This window comes from Ambystoma mexicanum, chromosome 6q (genome assembly GCF_040938575.1).
Source record: "Ambystoma mexicanum isolate Mex_15411 chromosome 6q, UKY_AmexF1_1, whole genome shotgun sequence".
Taxonomy (NCBI): domain Eukaryota; kingdom Metazoa; phylum Chordata; class Amphibia; order Caudata; family Ambystomatidae; genus Ambystoma; species Ambystoma mexicanum.
The window spans coordinates 1,646,015,452-1,646,031,491 of record NC_090937.1 but is presented as its reverse complement, the minus strand read 5'-3'; the positions used below and the strand labels follow the sequence as shown (position 1 = coordinate 1,646,031,491).

Genomic DNA, 16,040 nt, shown 5'->3' with positions numbered 1-16,040 from the left:
CTGGTGGGATGGGCTGGCGATTAGGCTGAGCTTGCAGGAACCCAGGTTGGATGGGCCGGCGATTAGGCTGAGCATGCAGGAACCCTGGTGGGATGGGCTGGTGATTAGGCTGAGCTTGCAGGAACCCTGGTGGGATGGGCTGGCGATTAGGCTGAGCTTGCAGGAACCCCGGTGGGATGGGCTGGCGATTAGGCTGAGCTTGCAGGAACCCTGGTGGGATGGGCTGGCAATTAGGCTGAGCTTGCAGGAACCCAGGTTGGATGGGCCGGTGATTAGGCTGAGCTTGCAGGAACCCTGGTGGGATGGGCTGGTGATTAGGCTGAGCTTGCAGGAACCCTGGTGGAATGGGCTGGCGATTAGGCTGAGCTTGCAGGAACCCCGGTGGAATGGGCTGGCGATTAGGCTGAGCTTGCAGGAACCCTAGTGGGATGGGCTGGCGATTAGGCTGAGCTTGTAGGAACCCTGGTGGGATGGGCTGGTGATTAGGCTGAGCTTGTAGGAACCCTGGTGGGATGGGCTGGTGATTAGGCTGAGCTTGCAGGAACCCTGGTGGGGTGTGCTGGTGATTAGGCTGAGCTTGCAGGAACCCTAGTAGGATGGGCTGGTGATTAGGCTGTGCTTGCAGGAACCCTTGTGGGATGGGCTGGTGATTAGGCTGAGCTTGCAGGACCCCTGGTAGGATGGGCTGGTGATTAGGCTGAGCTTGCAGGACCCCTGGTGGGATGGGCTGGTGATTAGGCTGAGCTTGCAGTAACCCCGGTGGGATGGGCTGGCGATTAGGCTGAGCTTGCAGGAACCCCTGTGGGATGGGCTGGCGGTTAGGCTGAACCCGGTGGGATGGGCTGGCGATTAAGCTGAGCCTTCAGGAACCCTGGTGGGATGGGCTGGCGATTATTAGGCTGAGCCTGCAGGAACCCTGGTGGGATGGGCTGGTGATTATTAGGCTGAGCTTGCAGGAACCCTGGTGGGATGGGCTGGTGATTAGGCTGAGCTTGCAGGTACCCTGGGGGGATGGGTTGGTGATTAGCCTGAGCTTGCAGGAACCCTAGTGGGATGGGCTGGTGATTAGGCTGAGCTTGTAGGAACCTTGGTGGGATGGGCTGGTAATTAGGCTAAGCTTGCAGGAACGCTAGTGGGATGGGCTGGTGATTAGGCTGAGCTTGCAGGAACCCTGGTGGGATGGGCTGGTGATTAGGCTGAGCCTGCGGGAACCCTGGTGGGATGGGCTGGTGATTAGGCTGAGCTTGCAGGAACGCTAGTGGGATGGGCTGGTGATTAGGCTGAGCTTGCAGGAACCCTGGTGGGATGGGCTGGTGATTAGGCTGAGCTTGCAGGAACCCTGGTGGGATGGGCTGGTGATTAGGTTGAGCCTGCAGGAACCCTGGTGGGATGGGCTGGTGATAAGGCTGAGCTTGCATGAACCCTGGTGGGATGGGCTGGTGATTAGGCTGAGCCTGCAGGAACCCTGGTGGAATGGGCTGGCGATTAGGCTGAGCTTGCAGGAACCCTAGTGGGATGGGCTGGCGATTAGGCTGAGCTTGTAGGAACCCTGGTGGGATGGGCTGGTGATTAGGCTGAGCTTGTAGGAACCCTGGTGGGATGGGCTGGTGATTAGGCTGAGCTTGCAGGAACCCTGGTGGGGTGGGCTGGTGATTAGGCTGAGCTTGCAGGAACCCTAGTAGGATGGGCTGGTGATTAGGCTGTGCTTGCAGGAACCCTTGTGGGATGGGCTGGTGATTAGGCTGAGCTTGCAGGACCCCTGGTAGGATGGGCTGGTGATTAGGCTGAGCTTGCAGGACCCCTGGTGGGATGGGCTGGTGATTAGGCTGAGCTTGCAGTAACCCCGGTGGGATGGGCTGGCGATTAGGCTGAGCTTGCAGGAACCCCTGTGGGATGGGCTGGCGGTTAGGCTGAACCCGGTGGGATGGGCTGGCGATTAAGCTGAGCCTTCAGGAACCCTGGTGGGATGGGCTGGCGATTATTAGGCTGAGCCTGCAGGAACCCTGGTGGGATGGGCTGGTGATTATTAGGCTGAGCTTGCAGGAACCCTGGTGGGATGGGCTGGTGATTAGGCTGAGCTTGCAGGTACCCTGGGGGGATGGGTTGGTGATTAGCCTGAGCTTGCAGGAACCCTAGTGGGATGGGCTGGTGATTAGGCTGAGCTTGTAGGAACCTTGGTGGGATGGGCTGGTAATTAGGCTAAGCTTGCAGGAACGCTAGTGGGATGGGCTGGTGATTAGGCTGAGCTTGCAGGAACCCTGGTGGGATGGGCTGGTGATTAGGCTGAGCCTGCGGGAACCCTGGTGGGATGGGCTGGTGATTAGGCTGAGCTTGCAGGAACGCTAGTGGGATGGGCTGGTGATTAGGCTGAGCTTGCAGGAACCCTGGTGGGATGGGCTTGTGATTAGGCTGAGCTTTCAGGAACCCTGGTGGGATGGGCTGGTGATTAGGTTGAGCCTGCAGGAACCCTGGTGGGATGGGCTGGTGATAAGGCTGAGCTTGCATGAACCCTGGTGGGATGGGCTGGTGATTAGGCTGAGCCTGCAGGAACCCTGGTGGGATGGGCTGGTGATTAGGCTGAGCCTGCAGGAAACCTGGTGGGATGGGCTGGGGAGGTTGAGCTTGCAGGAACCCTGGTGGGATGGGCTGGTGATTAGGCTGAGCCTGCAGGACCCCTGGCGGGATGGGCTGGCGATTAGGCTGAGCTTGCAGGAATCCTGGCGGGATGGGCTGGCGATTAGGCTGAGCTTGCAGGAACCCTGGTGGGTTGAGCTGGGGATTAGGCTAAGCTTGCAGTACCCCTGGTGGGATGGGCTGGCGATTAGGCTGAGCTTGCAGGAACCCTGGTGGGATGGGCTGGCGATTAGGCTGAGCTTGCAGGAACCCCGGTGGAATGGGCTGGCGATTAGGCTGAGCCTGCAGGAACCCTGGTGGGATGGGCTGGCGATTAGCCTGAGCTAGCAGGAACCCTGGTGGGATGGGCTGGCGATTAGGCTGAGCTTGCAGGAACCCTGGTGGGATGGGCTGGCGATTAGGCTGGGCTTGCAGGAACCCTGGTGGGATGGGCTGGCGATTAGGCTGAGCCTGCAGGAACCCTGGTGGGATGGGCTGGCGATTAGCCTGAGCCTGCAGGAAGCCTGGTGGGATGGGCTGGCGATTAGGCTGAGCCTGCAGAAACCCTGGTGGGATGGGCTGGCGATTAGGCTGAGCTTGCAGGAACCCTGGTGGGATGGGATGGGATGGGCTGGCGATTAGGCTGAGCCTGCAGGAACCCTGGTGGGATGGGCTGGTGATTAGGCTGAGCTTGCAGGACCCCTGGTGGGATGGGCTGGTGATTAGGCTGAGCTTGCAGGAACCCTGGTGGGATGGGCTGGTGATTAGGCTGAGCTTGCAGGAACCCTGATGGGATGGGCTGGTGATTAGACTGAGCTTGCAGGGAATTAATGGGCTTGCTACAAACTATGCAGGCCTGAACTCCGTGCTTTAAAAATGTGACCTTTTACTGGAGTATGGTCTTGGTTGACAGCGTAGAGGTCCAGGGTTCCTTTGCTGATGTCTTGTGGAAGAAGCAGTGTTCACCTTGTACTCGGAACAGAACACATCTTGTACACTCACCTCGTCTGCATTTACTTTGGCTGCATCTTCTAATCACTAAGGTTAGATTAAAGGTTAAAGACAGGATTGGGGCTAGGAGCGGGTTAAGGCTTTAGTTCATAGTTAGATTTAAGGATATGGAAGGAAAGGGTTAGGGGCATGGGGTGGGATGAAGGCATGAGGTATGGTTAAGGCTGCAGTCAAGGATACGGTAGCGGTTCGAAAAGGAGGAGGGACACAGGGGGTCTCCCACTGAAATGACCAAGTGAATGTTAGAAGAAGGGAAAGACATAAGAGGTTAAAGTGGCAAAGTGAACGTACAGTGAAGTGTGAAACAGAAGTAGTAAAGGTAGAAAAGGTAAAAGTGGCAAAGTGAACGTACAGTGAAGTGCGAAACAGAAGTAGTAAAGGTAGAAAAGGTAAAAGTGGCAAAGTGAATGTAACGTGAAGTGAGAGACAGAAGTAGTAAAGGTAGAAAAGGTAAAAGTGGCAAAGTGAATGTACAGTGAAGTGAGAAACAGAAGTAGTAAAGGTAGAAAAGGTAAAAGTGGCAAAGTGAATGTACAGTGAAGTGAGAGACAGAAGTAGTAAAGGTAGAAAAGGTAAAAGTGGCAAAGTGAATGTACAGTGAAGTGAGAAACAGAAGTAGTAAAGGTAGAAAAGGTAAAAGTGGCAAAGTGAATGTACAGTGAAGTGAGAAACAGAAGTAGTAAAGGTAAGAAAAGGTAAAAGTGGCAAAGTGAATGTACAGTGAAGTGGGAGACCGAAGTAGTAAAGGTAAGAAAAGGTAAAAGTGGCAAAGTGAATGTACAGTGAAGTGAGAAACAGAAGTAGTAAAGGTAGAAAAGGTAAAAGTGGCAAAGTGAATGTACAGTGAAGTGAGAGACAGAAGTAGTAAAGGTAGAAAAGGTAAAAGTGGCAAAGTGAATGTACAGTGAAGTGAGAAACAGAAGTAGTAAAGGTAGAAAAGGTAAAAGTGGCAAAGTGAACGTACAGTGAAGTGAGAGAGAGAAGTAGTAAAGGTAGAAAAGGTAAAAGTGGCAAAGTGAATGTACAGTGAAGTGAGAAACAGAAGTAGTAAAGGTAGAAAAGGTAAAAGTGGCAAAGTGAATGTACAGTGAAGTGAGAGACAGAAGTAGTAAAGGTAGAAAAGGTAAAAGTGGCAAAGTGAATGTACAGTGAAGTGAGAAACAGAAGTAGTAAAGGTAGAAAAGGTAAAAGTGGCAAAGTGAATGTACAGTGAAGTGAGAAACAGAAGTAGTAAAGGTAAGAAAAGGTAAAAGTGGCAAAGTGAACGTACAGTGAAGTGAGAGAGAGAAGTAGTAAAGGTAGAAAAGGTAAAAGTGGCAAAGTGAATGTACAGTGAAGTGAGAGACAGAAGTAGTAAAGGTAGAAAAGGTAAAAGTGGCAAAGTGAATGTACAGTGAAGTGAGAGACAGAAGTAGTAAAGGTAGAAAAGGTTAAAGTGGCAAAGTGAATGTACAGTGAAGTGAGAGACAGAAGTAGTAAAGGTAGAAAAGGTAAAAGTGGCAAAGTGAATGTACAGTGAAGTGAGAAACAGAAGTAGTAAAGGTAGAAAAGGTAAAAGTGGCAAAGTGAATGTACAGTGAAGTGGGAGACCGAAGTAGTAAAGGTAAGAAAAGGTAAAAGTGGCAAAGTGAACGTACAGTGAAGTGAGAAACAGAAGTAGTAAAGGTAGAAAAGGTAAAAGTGGCAAAGTGAACGTACAGTGAAGTGAGAAACAGAAGTAGTAAAGGTAGAAAAGGTAAAAGTGGCAAAGTGAACGTACAGTGAAGTGAGAAACAGAAGTAGTAAAGGTAGAAAAGGTAAAAGTGGCAAAGTGAACGTACAGTGAAGTGAGAAACAGAAGTAGTAAAGGTAGAAAAGGTAAAAGTGGCAAAGTGAATGTACAGTGAAGTGAGAAACAGAAGTAGTAAAGGTAGAAAAGGTAAAAGTGGCAAAGTGAACGTACAGTGAAGTGAGAAACAGAAGTAGTAAAGGTAGAAAAGGTAAAAGTGGCAAAGTGAATGTACAGTGAAGTGAGAAACAGAAGTAGTAAAGGTAGAAAAGGTAAAAGTGGCAAAGTGAACGTACAGTGAAGTGAGAGAGAGAAGTAGTAAAGGTAGAAAAGGTAAAAGTGGCAAAGTGAATGTACAGTGAAGTGAGAAACAGAAGTAGTAAAGGTAGAAAAGGTACAAGTGGCAAAGTGAACGTACAGTGAAGTGAGAGAGAGAAGTAGTAAAGGTAGAAAAGGTAAAAGTGGCAAAGTGAACGTACAGTGAAGTGAGAGAGAGAGAAGTAGTAAAGGTAGAAAAGGTACAAGTGGCAAAGTGAATGCAGAAGTAGTAAAGGCACACCCAGCCCTACAGTTAATAGCGTATTCAGCTTTTGTACATAGTAACATCTTAAGAATACACAACATTTCTTTTTTTCACTTACCATTTACGCAGACTGGTCGCGGCTTCCGTTTGAGAAATCACTTCCTCTTTCTTCCAGTGGATGGCATAAAAAGCATTTATTTAGCACATGCCAGCCTTGCATGAAGAGTGCAAAACAAAGGGGGTTCTGGGAGTCTCTCTACCAGCACAAACACAGCCCATTGACCTGTTCTTGGGTGGATGGCCCCTGGGAGACTATTTAGCTCACTGTCCCTTTCACAGAGAAGAAATATCCCTGCATAGCGGTCTTTGTCCTGCCCAGGGGCAGTCCAGCACCGAAATGCTAGGCAATTCTCCTCTGAACAAGAGTACCATCAGTAACCCCATACACGGTTTCAGCCTAGTCGGGCCTCATCAGTATGCAAATGGATATTTCCCATCTGTGAAAGGCACAGTGAGCTAAAGTGTGGCTGCAGGCTCCAGAGTGGGTACCTTCCCAAAGAACAGGCCAGTTTTGCCATGTTCGTTCTCATAGAGGAGCGCCCATGACTAATTTTTGATTATATGAAGAGTGTAATGGTTGACTGGGTTCTAGCAATACACGGGGAAGAAAGTAGGGCCTTGATCCAGACCTGCTAAATGGCACCGGACGTGAATCTATTTACCTTTCCACAACACTGCACAGTACAACTAGTCACAAAATCCTTTGCATTTACAGGGGACTTCACAGTGCTGTAGTCTCGACAGAGGCGGGCCAATAGACAGACAGAGCCGTCCTCACAAGTGGACTCTGTAAACCAATGCAGGCCATGCAGATGCTAGAACATAATTAATGGCCATCTAAGAGATGGTTGATTTCTTGTCCACAATTGGTCCAAGGGTGTGCTCATTTGCTGCAGCTGAGCAGAGAGGAATGACGATTTGCTGCTGCCCAGGACTTCAGTTCACCATCTCCTCACTATGTCTGCAGCTAGCCATCTGGGCATCTGCATAACTGCCATACACTGCTCTGTAGTGACAGGGTCTTGTGGATTCCGCCACTCTGATGATTTCTCCCTGAGCTCTGTCGATTTCTCTCTGAACTCTGTCGATTTATCCCTGCGCTCCAACAATTTCTCCCTGAGCTGCCACAATTTCTCCCTGAGCTGCCACAATTTCTCCCTCAGCTGCCACAATTTCTCCCTGAGCTGCCACAATTTCTCCCTGAGCTGCCACAATTTCTCCCTGAGCTGCCACAATTTCTCCTTGAGCTCCGACAATTTCTCCCTGAGCTGCCACAATTTCTCCCTGAGCTCTTGCAGAGATCAAAACAGAACCTCCTCCTTGCTGACTTAAGGATAAGGTTCGATTTTTAAATGAAAGGGTTTACACATCCATTAGTAGACTATGGATTATATCGAATGCTTTGTGACAACTGATATAAAACCTCTTTTCTGCTCTCTGGAAAAGAACAGCATGATTACCGTAAAACATGTACTTTACGCTCTTAAATGAAAGTTGAGGTGCCTTTGTAGCACCCATTCCTCCTCTGCCAGACCTGTCCCTCGAAACACTTTCAACTATCCCATGGCTGCAGGTATCCATTCAAGCTGCAGCTCCGGGTGGGTCGACTGTCTTTTCACGTCATGGTGCCACCGTGGAATGTGTCGGACTGGCAAAATAAGTCCAAGCTGAGCCCAGACAGTCACAGAGTTTGAGAAGGTGCAGGAAGTCTTAACCATACCCATTTGCCACACCGTCAGCAATGGACAGCACATACCAAGTCTTGGGTTTCCACAGGACATCGCTGCGTAGATGTGTGCTAGTCACCTGGCCACAGTAGTCACATTGAGTCTCAGCTAATGGCCACACAAACGGTCTAATGAGGCATGCAATTTCTCTTGAGCAGCTGGGCAGTAATGGTTATATCTTCATTCAAGGACAAACCTCTGACTTGTTCATACTTTTACAGTTTGTGTCGCCATACTCATTGTGCTTATAGCTTATTGAATATTGATGAATGCTTTCCATCCAGCATGAATGTGAACTATCGTGGTAAATGGATATTCGTCCAAGCGAAGACAGCGACCGCTGACTTCCTGGAGGGGTACCGTCAAAGGACTGCAGGACTTCCCTTAAAGGATGTGAGCACTGGAAGCACCAATGTGGACAGAGGTCGAGAGTGGAGCTCAGAGCGTTAAATATTGAGAGGCCCCTGTCATTTAAATGCTAGTCATAGAAAGCAAAGCATTTTGAAGGGGCTCGGCAACTCCTTTTAAGAATGAAAACAAGGTTCAGTTTCGAGACAAAGCACTGAAAAAAGGAACGTGGCACTATAAAGTCAGAGAAGGCTGACAAGGAGCTGTGAAAAAGGACTGGTTGTAAAAAAGGAACTTTGAGACTGTGCAAAGCAGATGGTCACCCTGAAGATTCCAGGGGCACAGGAAAGGCAGGATGGGGAACATTTGAGGCCGAGGAGGGCTGGCACGGCCCTGTAAGAGATGAAAGGATGGCACTGTCATGAGAAGGCTGAAGGGGGCTGAAGGAGTAACTTTCAGAGGGGATAGGAAGCAAAGCATTGCTCCCAGTCTCTCGGTCCTAAAGCAGGAACATGGACATCAATATATGTCCCCCTTTCAGCTTCACGTTCAAGTGAATTGGACTCAGCCCTACAGGTAATTGCCCTACAGCCAATTTTACTCCCTAAAAATAAGCAAATACTCCTCAAAAAGAAATATCGGGAGTAAAAATACTGGCAACAAAAAATAGAAAACAGACGCATTGAACCTTGTGCCCCCGTTTTCACTCACGCAGCTCCATGCATATGTTTGGACCAGCGGTGCACGTACTACCACAGGAAGAAACTCCTATTATAACTGCCTGATCGAAAGAAGTAAACATGTACCTTTTAATGTGCCTGACTAACTAGATGCAAGGAAATAATTATGACTGACAAAAACATATCCGTGTACCAGTTAAAACACGTTTACACTCTTTTATAAAATACTCCCATTAGGAATTGGACTTACATTTTTACTCCCTAAAAAATCATTTTACTCCCAACTTTAAAAAAATAGGGAGTAAAATACTCCCACTTCCAAATCTTTTCTGAGGCACTGGGCACACCACTGAAGGGCGCCAATCATTTGAATGCATAGTGTTAATTCCACAAGGAGCAAATGGGGATCTTACCATTCAGTGATGATAAGTTTACTGTATTGTATATTGGGCGCCTGCTTAATAATTCAGTACGATATCCCCTTTGCACTATCCTTACTCTGCCACATTTGCTGTGTTCCTTTAGTACAACCTTATATCACTCATTTATACTTGCCTGGTGGTGTCTCCAGTGCGTCCAGTGCATGCCAGTAAACCATTATGGACCCATCAGACTCGTACATCTGCAAATAGAGAAAATATAACGCTCTTCAATTGGGAAATATAGAAATGCATGGGGTACTGCCACATGGAACAGCTGGGAACGAAGAGCAAGCAAAGACATGGCGTACTGCCACATGGAACAGCTGGGAATGAGGAGCAAGCAAAGGCATGGGGTACTGCCACATGGAACAGCTGGGAATGAAGAGCAAGAAAAGGCATGGCGTACTGCCACATGGAACAGCTGGGAACGAAGAGCAAGCAAAGGCATGGCGTACTGCCACATGGAACAGCTGGGAACGAGGAGCAAGCAAAGGCATGGCGTACTGCCACATGGAACAGCTGGGAATGAGGAGCAAGTAAAGGCATGGCGTACTGCCACATGGAACAGCTGGGAATGAAGAGCAAGCAAAGGCATGGCGTACTGCCACATGGAACAGCTGGGAATGAAGAGCAAGCAAAGGCATGGGGTACTGCCACATGGAATAGCTGGGAATGAAGAGCAAGTAAAGGCATGGGGTACTGCCACATGGAACAGCTGGGAATGAAGAGCAAGCAAAGGCATGGGGTACTGCCACATGGAATAGCTGGGAATGAAGAGCAAGTAAAGGCATGGCGTACTGCCACATGGAACAGCTGGGAACGAAGAGCAAACAAAGGCATGGCGTACTGCCACATGGAACAGCTGGGAATGAAGAGCAAGTAAAGGCATGGCGTACTGCCACATGGAACAGCTGGGAATGAAGAGCAAGCAAAGGCATGGGGTACTGCCACATGGAATAGCTGGGAATGAAGAGCAAGTAAAGGCATGGCGTACTGCCACATGGAACAGCTGGGAACGAAGAGCAAGCAAAGGCATGGCGTACTGCCACATGGAACAGCTGGGAATGAAGAGCAAGTAAAGGCATGGCGTACTGCCACATGGAACAGCTGGGAATGAAGAGCAAGCAAAGGCATGGGGTACTGCCACATGGAATAGCTGGGAATGAAGAGCAAGTAAAGGCATGGCGTACTGCCACATGGAACAGCTGGGAACGAAGAGCAAGCAAAGGCATGGCGTACTGCCACATGGAACAGCTGGGAATGAGGAGCAAGCAACCTCAAGGGCCGGCCGGAGATGCTAGTCGCATCCAACAGCATGTATTAATTGGTTCCATGTATTAATGTACCAGCAAAAATGCATCCCGGCGAAAAAGTCGCTGTTTTTTGCAGAAACATTATTACCTTGAACATCCTTCTTACGAGGGGAGCGGGGGACATACCCACAACCCATCACCATACATAATGTCGCCAATGGCTTTCCCCGGCGACATTATGTATGGGATATTATGTATGGGGACATTATTACCCGATGCCGTATTCATTCACTTACACATTCCACTGCTAACTGTTGCTTAGTTACAGCCAATGAACGAGCCTTGGCCCTATTTTGACAGATCCAGCCAATGCTCTCTTAATGATGCTTTGCTGAGTTCTCTGCGCGTCTCAGTGGCCGATAGAACAATAGTCACTCATGTGTCCTCCCAACTCAAGACTTTGCTGCTAACAGAAATTATGATGCAGGGGTCCAACAAGTAGGTGGAGCCTTATAGCATCAAGACTGAGAGTAGTTCTATTAAAAGGCGTACCTACTACATACAGTGGTGCAGAATACAACATATCATTAAGCATTATCATTATTAAGCCGAAATGTGTGATGCAATATGTAAAAATACACCGCCCAATTTAATTTCCTTTTCAAGGCAAATATGTGGACCCCAACAGTAATCCCAGATCTGGTTTCAGGAGAAGGTACCAGTCTGGTGGTCAGGAGGTGTACCAACAGTCGCAGTGCACCACACACTGAATTTTGTAATGAGCTCCCCTTCGCATGTATAGAGAAAGCGGATTTAAAATACATCGTTAAGCGCCTTGGATGACAATCACTCTTTCGGGCACTGAATTGCTCTGAGAACTCAGAAGTGGCTTTCTATTGGATACAAGACATCTTGGTGCATCTTCGAGCTCTTTGGCACGATTCCTATACAAAACGCACAACTAGATTCACTTCATCCAATAACTCACTATTGCCTTTCCAAGCCTGAAGGCCATATACAGAGATGGCGTCACTATGGTTGCATAAAATGCCAATGGCAAGCATACCATGAACTCTATATTAGGTATAAGGCAATCCTAGTGCATATAGGCTAGTCATTGAATTTAGATCCAGCATGCTTTAGTCCTGGTGCATATTGTGGCCATGCTTTGTTTGAATGGGCACTTGGAACTGGCAAAGTGGCCACTCTGCCCAAAAAAGCCTATGAACAGAGCCTATCCATTTACCCTTATTTGACTTATTTAACTAGACGTTTGAGCTGGAGGAGTCTCCCAGACAGCTCAATACACCTTTGCCTAGGTGTGTCAATGTATACAGTCAAGCTAGCCACACAGGATTAGATGGCCGTCAAAATCTTGAATGGTGCCATATTAATAAGGCGCGGTGCCATCAGCTGGCTTGGAATGCAGGAATTATCTTTTTTCAGGATTCCCAATTGGAGCCACCTGATGGATACCACACACCTCCCAATGCGGATGTGTCCCATGGCCTCTCTACATATCTCCTCCGGCTCTTCTTTGCCCACTTGCTGCATCTCTGCTCTGTTCCGGTCCACCCCGCTCACTCCTTTCCACGCAGAGTCCACTGTGTGGAAGGGAACTGCAGATGTCTGCTTGTCTACCCCTTTTCTCTGGCACACCACATCTTGCAGTTCAACTGTCTGCACTGGAGTGCTCTCCTGATTTGCACTGAACGCACAGCTCACACACGCAGTCTGTCTTTTATCTGTATGACCTATCTTGGTTGAAGTATTTTCACAGAATGTAACATGGTGCTTTTTCCATTGATTAAACACATTGTTTTTCCCCCTTTATCTCTTACGAAACCCTTTTTACCCCACCCCCCCAACACCCTTTCCCGCCCTGCGCCCTCTCCTCTCCCACTCCCCAAGAATGCATCAGTAGCAATTCTAACGAGTTATTTCTCACTTGGTTACCAATCCGGTTCTCGGGCCCATCAGCCCCTTTTTCACACCATATAGTTTTTCTCTAAACAATTTCCATTCTCATTCAATATCTTTCGTTGCATCATGCAACATAATTGTAAATAACTATCGCATAAATGTCTTTACCCTTAAGTGATCATCCGTTCTTTCTACATAGGCAGATCTTTCTAGTATCCTTTCTTTGTTATTCCTTGCCTTTTGGCGCCTGATACAGGTGTGATAGGCTATCATTTAATTCACGGTGGGCTGTACTGTCCTGGTAACCACCAGCTACCTGCTGGTAACGCCCCCTCCCCTTGCCAGCACCTTTGCCTTGGGTTATAAGATGCTACTGTCTTCTTTCAAATCAGCCGGAATGTGCACAGTAGATCTCAGGAGGTAACCAAGACTGTCATCCAAACTTAGCTCCAGGCTTCATTGATATATTGATATGAATTAAAAGGCAGTAGTTATACAGCCAGGCTCTCTACCATTGGGCTGCAAAAACAAGAAACCATTCAAACAAAGCAACCCGCAGGAAGTCCCCTGACCTATAGGGAAATCTATGCAAAGAAAGAAAAGCACCAGTTTAAAAACAAACATGTTAGCTGCAGCCTGCGCACAGCATCTGCAAAACATGTGTGAGGGAATGCGCAATGTTTGCAGCCCATCTATAATCAGAATATATTGCCAAAGTAAAAGACAAGGCACAAAAACAAACCTTTTCAGTCACATGGAAGAATCCAGCAAACGTTTCATAAAATGGAAAACGGTCCAATCTGAGATGAAAAGCACAGCGTGTCACAGGAGAGGCAACAACTTAATTTGGGCTCTGCATTGCGTTTATTTCCTGTACAGGAATAGGAATCAGTATTTTGAAACCTCCAGATGCTGAAAATATGTCTTTGTGAAAGGTGTTGTATTGCAAAGAAATTAAAAAATGGCTGTGTTTGGTGATAATGTAAAATCAAGAGGAAAAGAAAATATAATTTTAAAAGGTTGCCATTGCGAAAGAAACCCAACCTGAATGAAGCTGGGCCAACGCCAGCTAAACGTCATTCATCCCCCAACAAGTTACAGGAAGACAGATGCCTTGCCTTATTAAGGAAGTGAAACTACCATAAACGTAGATGACTGCTTGGATCCTGGTTCACAGAAACACGCATATGTATTTATTTATTTATTTATTCATAGCATTTATAGAACGCTCAAACCCGGGGGTATCACAGCGTTTGTTACAGCATATTCATTCCATTACAAGGACAGCAGGTAGGTAATAAAAACCAAGACTGTCCATTTACGACTTCCAACTGCCTCTGAGCAGGGGTTTAAATCCTTAAATATACATTGAATTTACTCTGAACAGCGGTCAGTAGTGGCCCTCTCTCATCTAATCTGATATCATAACCAGCTAGGCCTCTCTTGAAGAAAATTGTTCACACGTGACAAGACTGAAAGTCTGCTTTAAGTGATAGGATAGGAAGGGGAGCCAGGTCTAGCAATCAACCAAGTAGACGCAAATGAAGTCAATAAAACATTCCTGCCAGACTGAGAGCAAAGAACATTTGTCCTGGACCAAGCATTCACAGGGGGTCATAAACGCCACAGCCCTGGACTAACACCATGGAACATCAGGTGCTCTTTTGCTGGGCAGATTAAGTGGAGGTAACATATAATTTTGTTAAATAAGAAAAAAATGCATCATTGAAATTACATAGGATTCATGTTTCTGTTTATAACTTTTAAACAAAATGTCATAAAGAGCCAAGAACAGTGTACGCCAGTGATTTATATATGCTAGCATCCGCGCTGGAGAGCCTGTTATTCAGCGTTGGAAATTAAATTTGTGTATAAAAGTATTACAGTGAACAAGACAAAAATGCATAACTCATCCACCATAAATCGTGTCGAGATCAGACCAGAAATATTTAATTTGCCTGAGTGAGAGCAATCTGATGAACCGATTACTAATATGATAGCATGTGTGGAATAAGCAATTATAGAAATTTACAAATATTTAATGCAGAAATCTCCAAGATTACATCACATCAAACTGGGAATTAGGTTTAGAAGTCACTCCCATTAGATTGCCCTCCTCATTAAGATGCCCAATGACCATGGATGGGTGGGTTTAGTGAGATTTCACTTTTGGAACACTTTCCAATCACATATATTGACCAATTAGATTATGATACACACCTTTAAGTGGTATGGTTTGTGCTCTTTACTAGTTCAGACCCACATATTATGGGGCCACTGGCTCGCTCATTGACTGATGTAGAGGAAGAAAGAGAGAACAGAGAATTGATAACCAGAGGAAGGAGACTGGTTTCCTTTTGGACCCATTTTTGGATTATTAACAGAGCACTATAAGTGAGGCCTACTTGGAGTTAAAGTTACAAGCCTTCTGTGGAAGAGACAGCACACAGGCTGTGGAGGGAAGCTGACTCCATCTTGCTGACTGGTGTCCACTTCGTCCAAGAGGGGAAGAACTGAACCAGTCCTTGAGAGGGTGCCCACTTGTCTATGAGAAGGGGAAATAATCCTGAGGGGAGCAATACTATAGAGGCAAACAGATTAAACCCTAGCCCCTGTCATTTGTAAGTACTGCGGTGTGGGAGTGTATACATTGATTGTACATCCTTAGAACCTAGGGAATATTTCAGAAGTGTATGCATTTCTGGAATTCTACATCTGATACAATAGGTTATTTGGTGTGTATACATGTGGAGATGTCTAGAACAGAAGAAGTATTTTGGGAGTCAAAAGGGCATGTTACTGTGTGGATGTGTCATCCGCCAGGCCGACCGCAGCCGAGATTGGCGGTTGCTACCACGTTGGAGCTGGAGACGCGGAGGTAGAGTTTAGTCCCCTCTTTGTTTCGGCGTCTCCAGCGATGCAGCGCAGCGCAGCCGATCGTATTTAAGGCTCCGCCTTCCGGCACGACGCTGCGTTGCAACCCTCCTCTGGATGTTTTCCTGCTTCCGGGTTCACACGCTGTGTTGTTTCTCTCCCCTGGCTTTGGCTTTCTTACAGAAACTTTCCTACTTGTGCTGTTTGGTGCCTCTGCTTCCCTCTATACTCTCCGGATCCTCGCAGTCGGCACCTTCCTTCCCCCGCTAGGCGGAGCAGTGCTCTGCCGGTCTCTCTCTCTCTCCTCTGCGGCTCCTGCCGCTTATTTCCTTTCTCTCCTTCCCTCTCCTTACCTGGCCTCTCTGCTTTCCCTGAGGCTCTACCTCCTCCAGCCGTCCCATTTCCAGGTCCAGCCCTCCTTCCTGCCTCATACTGGTCGCAGCTACCCATACTCTGCTACTCCTGCACTCCTGGCATCTGGACTATCCCTTCGCTACAGACACTGTACTCTGCCTCGGATTCGACCATTGCCAACGGTCCATACTGACATCTGGATTGAAGAGCGTCACTGCTCCACTGCAGGATTTTTTCCCCTTGGGGGTTTTTCCTTGATTTCTGGCTTGTTTCCGGAAGGGAGTCGCGGGACAGCTGTTTTTACAGCAGTCACTGTGGCTTCCCTCCATGACAAGCACCATCTTCCCAAAAAACAGAAGGACTACCTCGCGAGACGCCACCTGCAAGACCTTGACACTTCCAGCAGCTCAGGTGAGGAGAGTGTGTGTACTGGGGAGGCCGAGGTCGGAGTCAGGGTGCATACTAGATCACAGATTGCAACGGC

At 47.8% G+C, this 16,040-nt stretch overlaps 1 protein-coding gene across 5 annotated transcripts in view; it reads right to left on the bottom strand.

Annotated features, from left to right (window-relative positions):
* Nucleotides 1–16,040, bottom strand: part of WDR54 (WD repeat domain 54) — a 266,084-nt gene that overhangs the window by 93,630 nt on the left and 156,414 nt on the right. For all 5 annotated transcript variants that reach the window (XM_069632450.1, XM_069632451.1, XM_069632452.1 and 2 more), the window contains exon 4: nt 9,286–9,352. In XM_069632450.1, the coding sequence (XP_069488551.1) occupies nt 9,286–9,352 (67 nt within the window). The remainder of the gene's footprint in view (nt 1–9,285; nt 9,353–16,040) is intronic.